Below are 14,465 nucleotides of genomic sequence, written 5' to 3'. Positions count from 1 at the left end.
ATTTTTTGCATTTTTGCCTGTTTCGACTCATAAGAGCATCTTTTGTTTTATTCGTTCATTTTTTTAGGCATTTTCATTTAATTTTGGCCATAAACCCCCCACCCCTCATTATTAATGTTGTTGTTGTTTTCTAATGCCAGGCGTTTGACAATAAAGTCATTTGACCTCTTGCACTCCAATATTTTTCAAAGATATTATCATGACCAGCCACTGAAGCACAGATTTTGAGGTGTTCCGAATCCATTTCTTGGTTTGAGTTGCACAATGGACAGTTAGGGGACTGATATATTCCAATTCTATGCAGGTGTTTGGCCAAACAATCATGGCCTGTTGCCAATCTAAATGCAGCTACAGACGATTTTCGTGGTAAATCGGGAATTAACTGTGGATTTTGATGCAGAGAGTTCCATTTTGTCCCTTGGGATTGTGTTATCAAATTTTGTTTATTGAAGTCATTATTAATGTAAAATAATGTTTATATCCTGTGATATTTTCTCTACATATTTTGTCCATTAATACCCATTATTTTGTGTAATATTTCAATCGTTTTTGTACACAAATATTGCCATTTTAACGTAGTACACTCCATGCAATGGATCAGTTAAACCACCCCTTCAATACCATATATTTAAAGTTTAATTGCGAAGGTGCCATCATCATCCAAACAAGTATAAGTCCAAAGGCCTGTTACGGTCCCAGTAAGTCATTCTCAGTCCACCTTTTTTTTTTTTTTTTGGACTGTCCAAAGATCTCTTCCTTTGTGCCCAATATGATTTTATTGTAACGTATGTAGCATAGGGTAACCGACACAGTCCTTCTTAAGATAACTGAATTTTTTTATAAACATTTGTCTGAAATGTTTGAGTTTAGCCTTTTAAAATAAATAAGTGGCATTTTCTGATTTTAAAAAACTAGGTAAAAAAGTTTTGAAATAACTAGTTCCAGTTTGTTCCACTGTGTTTTCGAGCATATGTTTTCGATATTTTGTTATCTGAAGAACAAGCATAGAAATAACCTAAATTTAGATCCTGATTTGAAGTTAAAAGTAGGAATTATAGAACTAGATGTGGAAGGAATTGTTCGAAAAAAAAAATAGGCATGATTTCTTCTGTGATATTTAAATGAAAAAAATGCTAGACGTTTCATATTTTTAAAATTTGTTATGAATAAAGGTTAGTGCAAATTACCTTTTCTTATGTGCTACCGATCTCCATCTATTTACAGCTGCTTTGATGTCTGTAAAAATTTGGGGTCTGTGAGTGACCTTCGAAATGGAGGGGTCCACAGCCCTTAGCTAATTCTGAACCATGGACTAAGAACTAGTGTAATATAGTGCAGAGTGTCCATAATTGGAATAGATCAATTTAATTGGCAGAGCCTTAAATAGCACTGACAACTTGATTCTTTCAAATCACTGAATCAATTCTAAAGTTAGTTAATGTGAAAAGAAACCAGTATACTCTAATAAGACTGCCCAACTCTAATCTTATGGAATTTGCCAACAATAAAAATCGAGTACAGTGAAACTTCTCCTTACGGACACTCCCAAGATACGGACACTCTTCATATACGGACAGATTTTTATGTCCCAACTGAAATAATATAGAAATAATGATAAATTTAACTCTCGTTTACAGACACTCTCAGACACGGACACGGACAGCTGTTTCACAGTCCTAAAGCTTGCTTTACCTCCTGACTGCGGACAGAACTTGGACTTCAAGACCTAATGTGTTACAAAAATGGAAAATTTAGTTTTTTGAGAACTGCACAGAAATTCTATAAGATGAAGGAAGATAATAAGTGTCTCGTAGGCTACCACTAGCCCAGCCGGCTACCCCTTGTTAGCTGGAAGCGGCTGGATAAACAAAGTCATAAAATTTAACCTGTCTGATGGGTCCAAGGTTTCCGCGATCGTGAAATTGTATTCGACACATGATAGGGTTAGTAGGATTATTCTCTTCACTTCAATCAGTTGTACTGTTTCGAGAGACATGGCACCTGAACGTAAAGGTTAAGTTGAAAACTGTAAATTACAGTACTGCATAACTGTAGACCTAGAATAAAATTGCATGGCACAGTACTGTATTTTCCTTTTTCGGTCTTATCTACTGTAGTTCAAAGTTGCAAAGAATTTACTGTAGTACAATATACTGTATTTAGAATTAAACTACAGTAATACATTTCATTTAAAGCGTGAAGGGATACATAATGCATGTTATAAATTTACTGTTAGATTGGGGAGCCTCCCTCCCAATAAAGGACACCTCCCACATGCGGACAGATGTCCGTAAATGAGAGGTTTCGCTGTATCGTGTCACAGCAGTAGCAGCATACCTGGAATTTGTTTCATTCAGATGTCAACGTCGCAGGGTGGAAGCGTTAGTACGGGCAGCCAGCTGGTCTCTGCATTATCTCAACAAGTTGCAAAGCAGCAGCAGAGTCTGGTCAACTCCATGGATCATCACCAACATAACAACAATTCCTCATCGCCACCTTCATCTGTGAGTAGTGCGCCATCACCTCTCCCCACAGCGGGCACAACAACGCCGTCACCTGCCCAACAACAGCAGTCCACACAACCCTCACATCAGGGCTCCATAGTTCCGACATTAAATGGTCCCATCACGTCTAAGGTCAGTATGTGAAATATTATACATAACGAGAAAAGATCAGTAATTTCATGGTGTGGTTGTTTTGACAATGATAATATGATACAGAATTTGACATGAGGTAGAATTTCAGAAGGCTTCCCTTCTGAAATGCAGACAGACTGAGGTTCCTTCATTTCCTGAGACAGGATTAAACAGATGCGAAATCAGTCATTTATGTCACAGAATCCTGTATTCATATGGGCTATTCCATATGAAATCTATCAGTAAAAAACCTCGCATTTTTTTAATACTCTAGTCTATGTGGATGACGTGAATATGTTAGGAGAAAATCCACAAACGATTAGGGAAAATACAGGAATTTTACTGGAAGCAAGTAAAGAGATAGGTTTGGAAGTAAGTCCCGAAAATACAAAGTATATGATTATGTCTCGTGACCAGAATATTGTACGAAATGGAAATGTAAGAATTGGAAATTTATCTTTTGAAGAGGTGGAGAAGTTCAAATATCTTGGAGCAACAGTAACAAATACAAATGATACTCGGGAGGAAATTAAACACAGAATAAATATGGGAAATGCCTGTTATTATTCGGTTGAAAAGCTTTTATCATCCAGTCTGCTGTCAAAAAATCTGAAAGTTAGAATTTATAAAACAGTTATATTACCGGTTGTTCTTTATGGTTGTGAAACTTGGACTCTCACTTTGAGAGAGGAACATAGGTTAAGGGTGTTTGAGAATAAGGTGCTTAGGAAAATATTTGGGGCTAAGAGGGATGATGTTACAGGAGAATGGAGAAAGTCACACAACATAGAACTGCACGCATTGTATTCTTCACCTGACATAATTAGGAACATTAAATCCAGACGTTTGAGATGGGCAGGGCATGTAGCACGTATGGACGAATCCAGAAATGCATATAGAGTGTTAGTTGGGAGGCCGGAGGGAAAAAGACCTTTAGGGAGGCCGAGATGTAGAAGGGAAGATAATATTAAAATGGATTTGAGGGAGGTGGGATATGATGATAGAGAATGGATTAATCTTGCTCAGGATAGGGACCAATGGCGGGCTTATGTGAAGGCGGTAATGAACCTCCGGGTTCCTTAAAAGCCAGTAAGTAGGTAAGTAATTTTTTCCCTATTTATACAAGGTGCTGAGGAGAGTGCATTTTCAAAAATATACTATCGAAAGTCAAACGGTTTTCGTACTACTGAGCGACAAATTTAGCGTATTTTATAAAAACAAGCCTCTTTCAGCGCTCAGAACTCTGGAACCATTTACTGCAGAACATTGAACGGGAGCTTATTTTGAAGCTGACATTTGGTAGGTTATGATAAGAAGTAATACTTATTTTTGTTGTACACAGAGAGACAGATAATCTGATTTTACTTACTTTTAGGCTTTTTGCCCATTTGTAAAAATGTAAAAAAAAAATTGAGAAAAAACCTTGCATTATTAAGAGGGATTCGGCATTGTTTGCTTAGTGGCTCGGCAATAAGTTTCGAGGGTATTAAATAAATTATTTTCACACGCCTGGACTTGAACGGTGCAGTACCGCACGCACTGGCCAAGAGCTGAAGATAAGCGAGCGTTGGGCGTCATTTTACTCCTGTGTTTATGAAAACTTGTGATAAAGCTAGCCCAGCTATGCGCTACTAGACGAAACATCACGTGTTTATGTCTCCTGGCCTTGCTCGTCTCGGCTAGCTCCCGCCTCACAGTCAGCTGGTTACTTCACGCACGTACTATTTATTTTCTTTATTTGATATTTTCAATACTTTCTTATCAACGGTGCACCAGTAAAAAATATGTGTTTATTTGTACTTTCAATGCGGAATCTAACCATATATTTTAAAAAATTTTTCGTGGTCAAAGGCGTCTTAATGAAGAAAAATCTAAATTTCTCCATTTCCATAAAAAGTAAGAAAAACTGTTTACATGTCAATATAAACTTTAATTTCTTAGCATCAAAATAAACCGTGATTTTGATCATTGGGTGAAAGGGTTTCGGAGCCACAACAGTTTAAAGTTGCTAATTTTATGAAAATAGGATAAATTTAAATATTTTTAATTTAAACACTATGAAGTTCTGATGCCACAAACTTTGCACAAAGCATTGTATCACAGTTGTCAATGGACAGAAAAAGTTTCATTGTATTTAAAAATTGCAAGGTCAATTTTCTCTATATTTCGGTCGATTTGAGATGGAATAGCCCATATGATGAAAAATAGCATTGTCGAAGTCACCAATTTCAGAACCAAAGTTTTTACTGCATTGCCATTTAAGGCCACCACACACAGAAAGCTAAGCTACGCAAGCTAAGGAAAAAAGTAGTTCTAATGTAGATATATGGAATGGCACTCACCGAGTGTTATGCTAAGATAAGCCAAGCTGAGTTTCACAGATCGCCTAGGAGGCAATTTTCGTGTTGTAGCTAGCTTCACACATGCACGTAATCAGTGTTAGGAGACATCTAACAGACTGTTGTGTGTAACTTTTGTGTAGGCCTACTTTAATAATTATTTTATTGTTTCTGTGTGCTAATTATCATCGAAGACAGACCAAGGAAGAAAAGACTAATTAAAGAAATACAAAAATATCCATATCTCTGTGACACAACCTCAAATTGTTATAGAGACAACCAGGAAAAACAACTGTTAGTAAGAAATAAGTGAATCTCTCGGAACTGATTGTACGTATCATTTATTCCTTTATTATCATACCCTTTGTATTATAATTTGAATACTGCTTATTAATTCAGTAATATGTTTTTCATTTTATGAAATAAATTTATTACATTACACTAAAGTTTATATTGCTAACTTAATGATGAGCTCATTTTGAACAGCCAACCTTAATTTCGGCCTCTAAGCAGCCATTTTCATCTTCCACGACAGCAGCCAATGCCTAAAATTGCCTCCCCTTCAAATACTAAGTGGATATTCTCTTATAGGCCTATTAATATTATATCTGAACTGCAACCGAACACGAGCGCTGCTCATTCGGTCTTAAATTTTGTTAATACTACTGTATCTCCTGTTTTATATTGTTTGTATTATTTTATTTCTATTTCTCTTGTTTGTTTGTAATTATATTCTTTATTCTGTATATTTAAATTTAAATAAATAAAAATGTAATGCAGTCAATCTGTCTAGCTTAACTTAGCTACCATTTCATATCATAGCTTAGCTTTGTGTGTGGTAGCCTTTACTTTGTATAGTTCCAGAGTTCATGTTGAACCATACATAGACTAATCTCCATTTCAGTTTGGTTGATAGGCCTTCCCCTCTACTCACACTCTTTACCATCCATGAAGGAGAAGATGCTACTGTCCATCTCACTAACATTCGACTGATTGATTTTGAACACAGTGAAAATTCTTACTATTGAAAATGTTTACCGGTAATCTATATTTCGAAAGTCTATACTAAGCGTTTATATTGCATTTTATTGTTGTTTATATCAACTGGCACATTAAAAAGCTACTGAGAGCAGAAGATAAATGTTTTCTTCACCGCTAGTTGCTACTCTATAGCATACACAATGGGACAATCTACACTGTCATTCCCCCCTGACTTCATAATACAAACTAACATTCCTTAATTTAATTATTAGTTGAAAATATTGTAAGAACGGCATTAAAATATACTCAAACTTGTAATTGTTAAAGATATGTGTCACTGTATTTCATATCCACTTATGTACTTTATTTAATATTTTATTTTCTTGTGTGTAGAACTTGGGGGGGTGCAGGTATAAGAGGTAACAGCTACCGTTCTGTTACTGACGGACTCAGGGCAAGTAGAAGGGGAAAGAAATGCCTTTGCTTCCTCTCAACTTGTATGAAATGTCGTTTAGGTCTCCATCAAACATCAACCCAGCAATCTATCTTCCTGATGACGATGGTGGTGGTGTTCACTTAGTGTTGTGTTATTGTTTTCAGGTTCCTGAAGGCATGTCATCTCTCAAAGTGATAGCACAGCAAGTTATTGATAGAGCTGGTTTGGAGATTCCTCCTTCAGAACCCAGCAGAGGACTGTTTGACAGCAAACTACAACAGCAGCAGCAACAGTCAGTGACGTCAGAAGCGCACATCCCTCCACTGCTGGGTGTAGCACCACTGGGTCCAGTACCACTCCAAAAGGAACACCAGTGCCAATTCCAGATGATGGAAGCGGCATACTACCACATGCCGCATCCGTCCGACTCTGAAAGATTGCGGAACTACTTTCCACGGAATCCCCTCCCTACACCTCTTTACTACCACCAGGTACTCAAAATTGCTGTGTTAGAAATTTGGGACGAAGTGAGGTCGTATTGTGAGTCTTTTGCATTTCCACGTGACCAAGTCCCCATCAGGAATCGAACCTGCGACCTTCCAATTTTGCAGTGTTATGCCAACTGTGACGCTATTGCGTGCCCCAAAATACACAAGTACTTACGTCTTTATTACAACAATTACATTGAACTACATCTCCGTCTGTCTTTAGAAATTCCTTTTCCTCAATCTATTTTGACACAAAAGCAGTGGCGGCCGAAGGCCATTCTGTCAAGTGGGGCACAACCTTAATGCTGAACCCTGAGAATTAAAAACATATAAAACCAATTTATGTGCACTAACCTTTCTAATTTTTGTAGATGAGCTCCATTTTTCGGTTCTTTCTGCGAGTGAAAACCTCTATAACTCTATTGTTGAAGTTCGGAATAGAATGTACCATCTTTCTCTCAATTGAGAGCACTGCTACCCCGAGAGGAAAGTTAAATGGAATTCTAAGTGTAATTCACAGAAATGCGCTGATTCTCACTCGTTCGTACTCACAGATCACGCAGCTGCCTGCCTTCTTACTACCGTAGCACTAGACTTGGGGAAACTCAGTTCAAAACTGTAGTGTGCACTGAAGGCGGCAAAACGCCCGCCAAGATTCTCTGTTGTCAGTGACAAAGCTTTTGAGAACTGCCAACTTCATGTATTGTAATGTAAACTTTCTTTTTTGGATACAATGGAAGCATAAAAGCTTGCAGGGAGCATTAACAACATAACTGTGACAAATGAATATATATATACACATACATACACACGTGATTTATACAATGAGTCGAGCTTCTAAATTAGTAAACTTACATTTAACGTTTTTCATGTCAAGTTTAGCTGTAAAATGTCTTCTGCTATTCAGCAAGTATCAACACCCCTAAAAATGGCACGCAGCTAATTGGACTGTTCCTAAACTAAAGAGGCTTGGTGGGCACGGCAAATACAGTGCCCAAAGCACACAGTCTGAGGCAAGGAGCTCCGCCTTCCTACAACTCACACCGCCCATCCCTTCCACGTCCATCGCTGGGCACGAGAAGAGAGAGCCCATTTTACTACCTGTTCAGAAAACTTGGGTTTCGTAGACTACTACAGATTCTGAAAACATTAGTAGCAATGAAAATGTGAAACTCTTTAAGTTATTATTTCATAATGCAATTAAATTGTATTATAATATAGTCATAATACGATAATAAAAATCACTGGGAGGGCACGTGCCCATGTGCCCCTTAATAAAAGCTGCTCCTGCACAAAAGTATACTGAATTGCAACTTGCAAGCATGCTGCTTCTGCCTTCCTTTCAATACTTTGACCTCTGGCTTGTCGGGGTTAGAAATTCCAGTGTAACAAAAGGACGGGTTAGTGGGAAGTCCATAGACTAGTTGTCAGATAGGGTGACAAGAAACCATATTACCAGTAGCTTTTTTTTTTCTCAATAGGCAAATAATGTGGAAATACCAGATTCTGCAAAGCAACATTCATAAAAGACACCAATATGCAAGTTAACATATGCACTAAAGCCTGCAAAAAAGGCATAAATATGTTGTTGTTTTCTAATGCCAGGCGTTTGACAATAAAGTCATTTGACCTCTTGCACTCCAATATTTTTCAAAGATATTATCAATTAAATGGCAAGTTGTAGCCGTTTTAAGTGAACACCATATTTTAATGTTTTGGTGGCTACTTCATTCACACACAACCTCCAGAATGTCTGGAGGACCACACCTGCTGTTGGTCGACGGGTCCACTGGACCTAGTTGGGAGATCTTGTTGATCACCAGCTTTCCCTCCTTAAGCCACTGGAGGACGATTTTAGTGCCATAGCAGGTCAGCACTAGGAACAGAAAAGTAGGAAGGAAAGTGAAATGAACCCCTAGGCCTCGAATGCTCTAATACTGTCGGGGTTGAAGAAAGTAAGAGTTCAGTCAAAGGACTGGATAGGAAAGGGTAAAGAGAGAATTAGGTATAAGGGCATAAATATAAAAATATAAATATGAAAGTTAAAATAATATGTGCTATTACATGTAAAATATTCAAAATATGCATTATACATGAATTTATTTCCAAAATGTGCAAACATGCATGGAAAAAGTATGGTTATTTTGCAAAATACAGAAATACAATATTGTTTTCTTCAGTGTTCAGTTCTCTTTCGTCATTTTCTTATCTGGCAAGAGTAGTGATCCTGTTACTTTATTCCTTTGCATTATGATTTTATTATTGCAGAGCCAGGGATGTCTTTCCACTGTCTCCACCAATATGATATTAAAGACAGCTTTGCCTTTGTTTGGCATATTTTATGGGTGCTAACTTTGCATTCATGTGATGAAATGAACAAATCCTTTCATTTTATCACTTGTTCTCTTAGAGCAGAAAACTAGCATTTCATAAGACAAACATAGACAATCTATCACTTAAAACTTTAGTTTTGTGAAAATTGATCGATAATAGCCTATGTCTTATGTTTCGCCATTGATCTGCATAGTTTCACGAAACTACAGTTTCTTTAAGGGGAGAGGATGATATTTTTAAAACTTTTTTCCTATTTGGTGTAAAATATTAATTTGTTGTATGTAGAGAGCTCATAGCTGTGGCAACTCAACCAAATAAAAATAAAAAAAAAAAAATTATTTGGGGGCCCAAATTTAAAAAAAAATATACCCAATGCAGGATTGTACTAAAACCGATATATCTAAACCGTTTTTAAAGATAGATTCAAACGGTTTTTCCAATGTATTTGCAAAAGCATGTTCTACAAACTGACTGTAACAGAATTTTGATATTAGTCCCTACGTTTGTAAAATAAACAATTAAAATTTAATAACAATTTTCTGATTTCCTTTCTTGCAAACAAACGAACATATTTTTAAAATGAAATCAATTAACACACTTCTGTTACAGAGAAAAGTTTCCTAATAGTCTAAAGAATGTGTGTTCTAAATTTCATGCATGTATCTTTAATAGTTCAGAAATTATATCCATTTTTGTCTGGCAATGTAGCAAAAAAAAAATGAAGTTACTGGAAACCGATAAAAGAGGGTGTGTAATTTAAAAATCCATAGCACAGGAAGTTTAAAAATGACGTCTCAACATCCGATAAGGGCACAAATACCCACAAAATGTTATTCAATGCATTCCACACATATCAAAGGGTATTTTAAAGAAAAAAAAAATGTTTTTGAAAATATAGTTTACCGGAAACAACAATAAAAGTGGACGAGTGATTTAAAAATCCATAACGCAGGAAGTTTAAAAATTGCGTCTCAACATCCGATAAGGGCACAAATACCCACAAAAGTTATGCTATGCATTCCACACACATCACGAGTATTTTAAAGAATTTTTTTTTTAATTTACTCATTTTTCACCAAAAAATACCATTCCTTCCCCTTAAATTACCTAGTTTTATGAAAGCAGTTTGTTATAAACTGTGTTAGAGACATATAACTAAAACTGGAAGCCATTATTAATAACAATCATCAATATTGTGTCCTTTTTAGTCAGCCTTATATTAAGACAGAATCCTTGTTTTGAGTTCATAGTACAAACATTATTGAACAACGTAGAAATTATAATCAGACAATTTTACTTTTTTCTGCCTTTAATTTCTTAACACATACTGAAACTCATGGATTATGTAACAGCAGGACTAACAGAATTCTTCTGTGGCAGGTTCCACTGCCACACTCGGACACAGTGGAGTTTTTCCAGCGATTGTCGACGGAGACTCTCTTCTTCATCTTTTACTATATGGAGGGGACCAAGGCACAGTACCTGGCAGCCAAGGCCCTTAAGAAGCAAAGCTGGAGGTTTCACACCAAGTACATGATGTGGTTCCAGCGCCATGAGGAACCCAAGATCATCAACGAGGAGTATGAGCAGGTACAAACAACAGACATACTTGGAAGTGTCATTATATGATGCCCCACTGCGATTACTGTGATATTCTGTTTACTGACCTAAGCGTTGGTGCAGAGACTGCAACGTGTTCATAATATGTGCATCCGTTTCGTCTGCAATATTTTCCGGACACGAGAATAGTGCTATTGGTTTGTATTTGTATTGAAGTATGTTGGAAGCTTTATAATGTCAGTAATGTCAACTTTAAATACTAATTGGGATAAAAAAAATAAGCGATTGGGTTAGACGAATGTACAGAGGAAATTTGCAAAGTGTCAATTACCACAACAACAAAAAATAAGATGGTCGGCCTTGCTAATATTCATACAATGCAAATGTCAAAAGATAATGTTACAAATAAATTGCAGATGCTTCAGGCTCAAGAGCAATCAAAAAATAAATAAATAAATCTTGCAGACTTCCACTCACAAAAAGTTCCTCTAAAATTATTCACCCTCTTCAGTATAGTTCTTGAAGGAGATTGTAACTGCATATCTATCTATCTATCTATCTATCTATCTATCTGTCTGTCTGTCTGTCTGTCTGTCTGTCTGTCTGTATATATATATATATATATATATATAATTTGAACTGGTAATGTTTTTTTTTTTTTTTTAATCCAATGCCACCAGGTTGTCTTTCGACATTTCTGATCTTCTCTCCTGGCCGTGGCTTAGTTGTAACCCACTTCTGAGGTTGGGGCACCTGGAAGGCGGAGTTACATTACCCCGATGATGTGATAGGATGATTATGATAATGTGGTGCCAGGAGAGGTCTTAAATCTAAACTTAACCTAAATTCCAGACCATGGACGAACACAGGAATAATCCCCTTTAAGGGGGGATTCCTGTGCTCTAACCGGGAATCGAACCCAGGACCTCATGAACTATAGCCAGAAGCTCTGACCACTAGACCATGAGGCTGGTAATGTAAATTACGGGAAAACGACTGAACGTATTTTAATAAATGACCCCTCATTTTCAAGATTGGAATGCAAAGTTTTTCAGAAAAATAGTAGTTTTCAGTGAAATGTCAATTTTCCTACATAATTTTCCTATTTTCCAAAATCCATCTTTCGTCAGTTTTGAGAACTAATTGCATTTCAAAATAAAACAAAACACACACTACAATAAACAATAGGCTATTACACGAAGGCCATGGCCTGCTAGATTGCTGACATATGTAGACCTCAAATTCAATTGGTTATTAAAAAATTGAAGACTTCCTAAAAAAAATTTGCAGGTCTGATTCTGCGGTGTGTAATTTTCTGAGTACAACTGTGTATTAAATTTTTTAAAATCTACAAAACTTGAGGTGGTTTGATGACATTATTATCATCAGAAATTAAATATTATTATAGTTAATGCCATGATGTGATTATTTTTCATTAATTATATATATTAATGCTATATTGATGATATTAAAGTGAAACGTTTTGGGGTTATATACTGTAGGCAGATGTAGAGAATATCTTAAATTAGATCTTCATTTCTATAATTTACTGAGTGGCAGCTATTATATAACTACAAAACTTGCTTAAGATAATAATATTGTTATTAAAATTCAAATATTTTTATAGTTATTAATCAAGTGGGGTTGGATCTTTTTCATATACTTAATGGCGGTGTGGTGTAGATATTTATATGCGTCATTCTGTTCAGTATTGGCTCGAGAGAGCGCAAAAATTACAGTTCCTAAGGAAAGACCAAACGGTATTACTTACTGATAAAATAAGAGGCCTAGAAAATTGTGTAGTCTCCCGATCATTTCAGCAAGATCTCTTAGCTGGATAAAATGATTTATCTTCTACATTTCAAGCTCTACATGCAGCAGCTATACCAAGATGCTATGCCTATTGTTCGAAAGCACAGAAAACCTGACATTTTTTTAACTTTCACCTACAATCCACAATGACCTGAAATAGCTACTGTTTTATTCCCACATGATAAACCCACTGATCATCCTGACATTGTTACTTGCGTTTTCGCATTGAAACTCAAAAACTGAAGGTGGATAGGTTCAAGAAAAAGTATTTGGCATAAAAAAAAACATTCAGAGGGAGTATGTTTCATTATTATCGAAGCAAATAACTTTCAAAATATCTGGTATTCTTCATTGAAAATAAAACTAATGAACTTATTTGCAACATTTGCTGCACAAGCCACTAGTTGTTATCTATTTGTATTTACTGTGACCTAATACTTTTCTCTTCTTGTAATTCGACTTTTGTCCTGCATTATATAATGAACGCAGATGGTAAATAATCCATTGCTTGCATTTTGTCACTGCGAACATAACCCAAAATGTGTGGAAGAGTCAAGACAGAGATGCAAAGCTGGAGCTGAATCTTGGTAGCTAAAATAGTGCCTTGTGTGTATGGATAGACTTGCACCTTCCTGTTGTAACTTTTATAGATTTCTGGTTGCATAGCATGAAAAGTTGCGCGGCAAAAGTAGTCTGTGTACCATAAGAATTGTTTAAAATGTAATCTTTGACCTCAATAGGGATATCTTATGCGAAATTTTACCGTTAGATGGCAGGAGCGTTCCATGCGGTACAACATGTTGTAGGGCTATAATATGTCATATGCTGCAGTTGATCACGTTCTCCCACTTGTTGGTTTTCTGTGCGTGTAAAATTATATTTATAATTATTTTGTATAACCTAGTATGATTTAATATAATTCAGTATTTTCTTAGCTCATAATTTAATTTAATTTACAATAAACTTGTATAATACTGAGAGATGGATGGGGAAATCTGCAGTATGCAGGAAATAGATACGAGTAAATTGAATATGCATGAACCTAAACAAGAACTTCGAGAACGAGGTGCACGAATAAAAATAATAAGTAAATAAAATAGGAACTTTGTCAAAAGTAAATATTACCTCTTTAATCATTAGTATTGTAAGTACCGTAGGCCTACGCTAAAACAGGATATGCAGCCACCAATTTTTTTTTATAGGGAAGGGACTATCGAGATTGAATTCCTCGTATTTTTTTCCTCTAGTTGCAGAAAGATTAAATGCAATGTTTGATAAGATGATATGAGTAGCTTAATATCAAAGACGGACATCTGTCGTCTCCATAGTTTTGATCTAGAGGCAATTTTTTAATTCACAGTGTTCTTTGTAATATTCAACACAATTTATTTTATAAATATAATGTTAGAGTTTGCATATGGTTTCACTATAACTGGTAAGAGCATGAAAAATTGTATAAAAAACCACAGCTATCTAAATTTCGATTGAGGTCAGATGTCCGTCTTTGATATTAAGCTACTCATATAATATGATCGCAGTAGCTAAAGTCCCGTTGCTCTAATTTCCAGCAGCCAATCGCGTTGCAGGTCGGCTACATTTAAAAGTGTGCGTCTTGTGATTTGCTGATTCATTTCTTAAGGCTCGATAAATACTTAATATAATCGCCCGCCATTTTAGCTCTTTCGTTGGCGTTCATAGAAAGCACACGAAGACGTTATTTGCCGCTCAATTATTTGCTGAATTACATTGCGTTTGATTTATTATCATAGGAGCTACGACATGATAATTTTTAACGACGTGGCAAATAGATTTCTCTTATGGTAGCTCGGCAATGTAAGAACAAAAATGGCGAACGGTACTACCTATCTAGACTTTATAG

General features: G+C 36.1%; 1 protein-coding gene across 3 annotated transcripts in view; it reads left to right on the top strand.

Moving 5' to 3' along the window:
• The window catches only part of Not3 (CCR4-associated factor Not3), a 62,796-nt gene that overhangs the window by 40,543 nt on the left and 7,788 nt on the right, over nucleotides 1–14,465 (top strand). For 2 of the 3 annotated variants that reach the window (XM_069838909.1, XM_069838907.1), the window contains 3 exons: nucleotides 2,358–2,636; nucleotides 6,557–6,883; nucleotides 10,595–10,804. In XM_069838909.1, coding sequence (XP_069695010.1) covers nucleotides 2,358–2,636; nucleotides 6,557–6,883; nucleotides 10,595–10,804 — 816 coding nt within the window. The remainder of the gene's footprint in view (nucleotides 1–2,357; nucleotides 2,637–6,556; nucleotides 6,884–10,594; nucleotides 10,805–14,465) is intronic. The other variant, XM_069838908.1, reaches the window with a different exon arrangement.

This window comes from Periplaneta americana, chromosome 11 (genome assembly GCF_040183065.1).
Source record: "Periplaneta americana isolate PAMFEO1 chromosome 11, P.americana_PAMFEO1_priV1, whole genome shotgun sequence".
Lineage (NCBI taxonomy): Eukaryota > Metazoa > Arthropoda > Insecta > Blattodea > Blattidae > Periplaneta > Periplaneta americana.
This window is presented reverse-complemented; position numbering and strand designations above follow the sequence as displayed.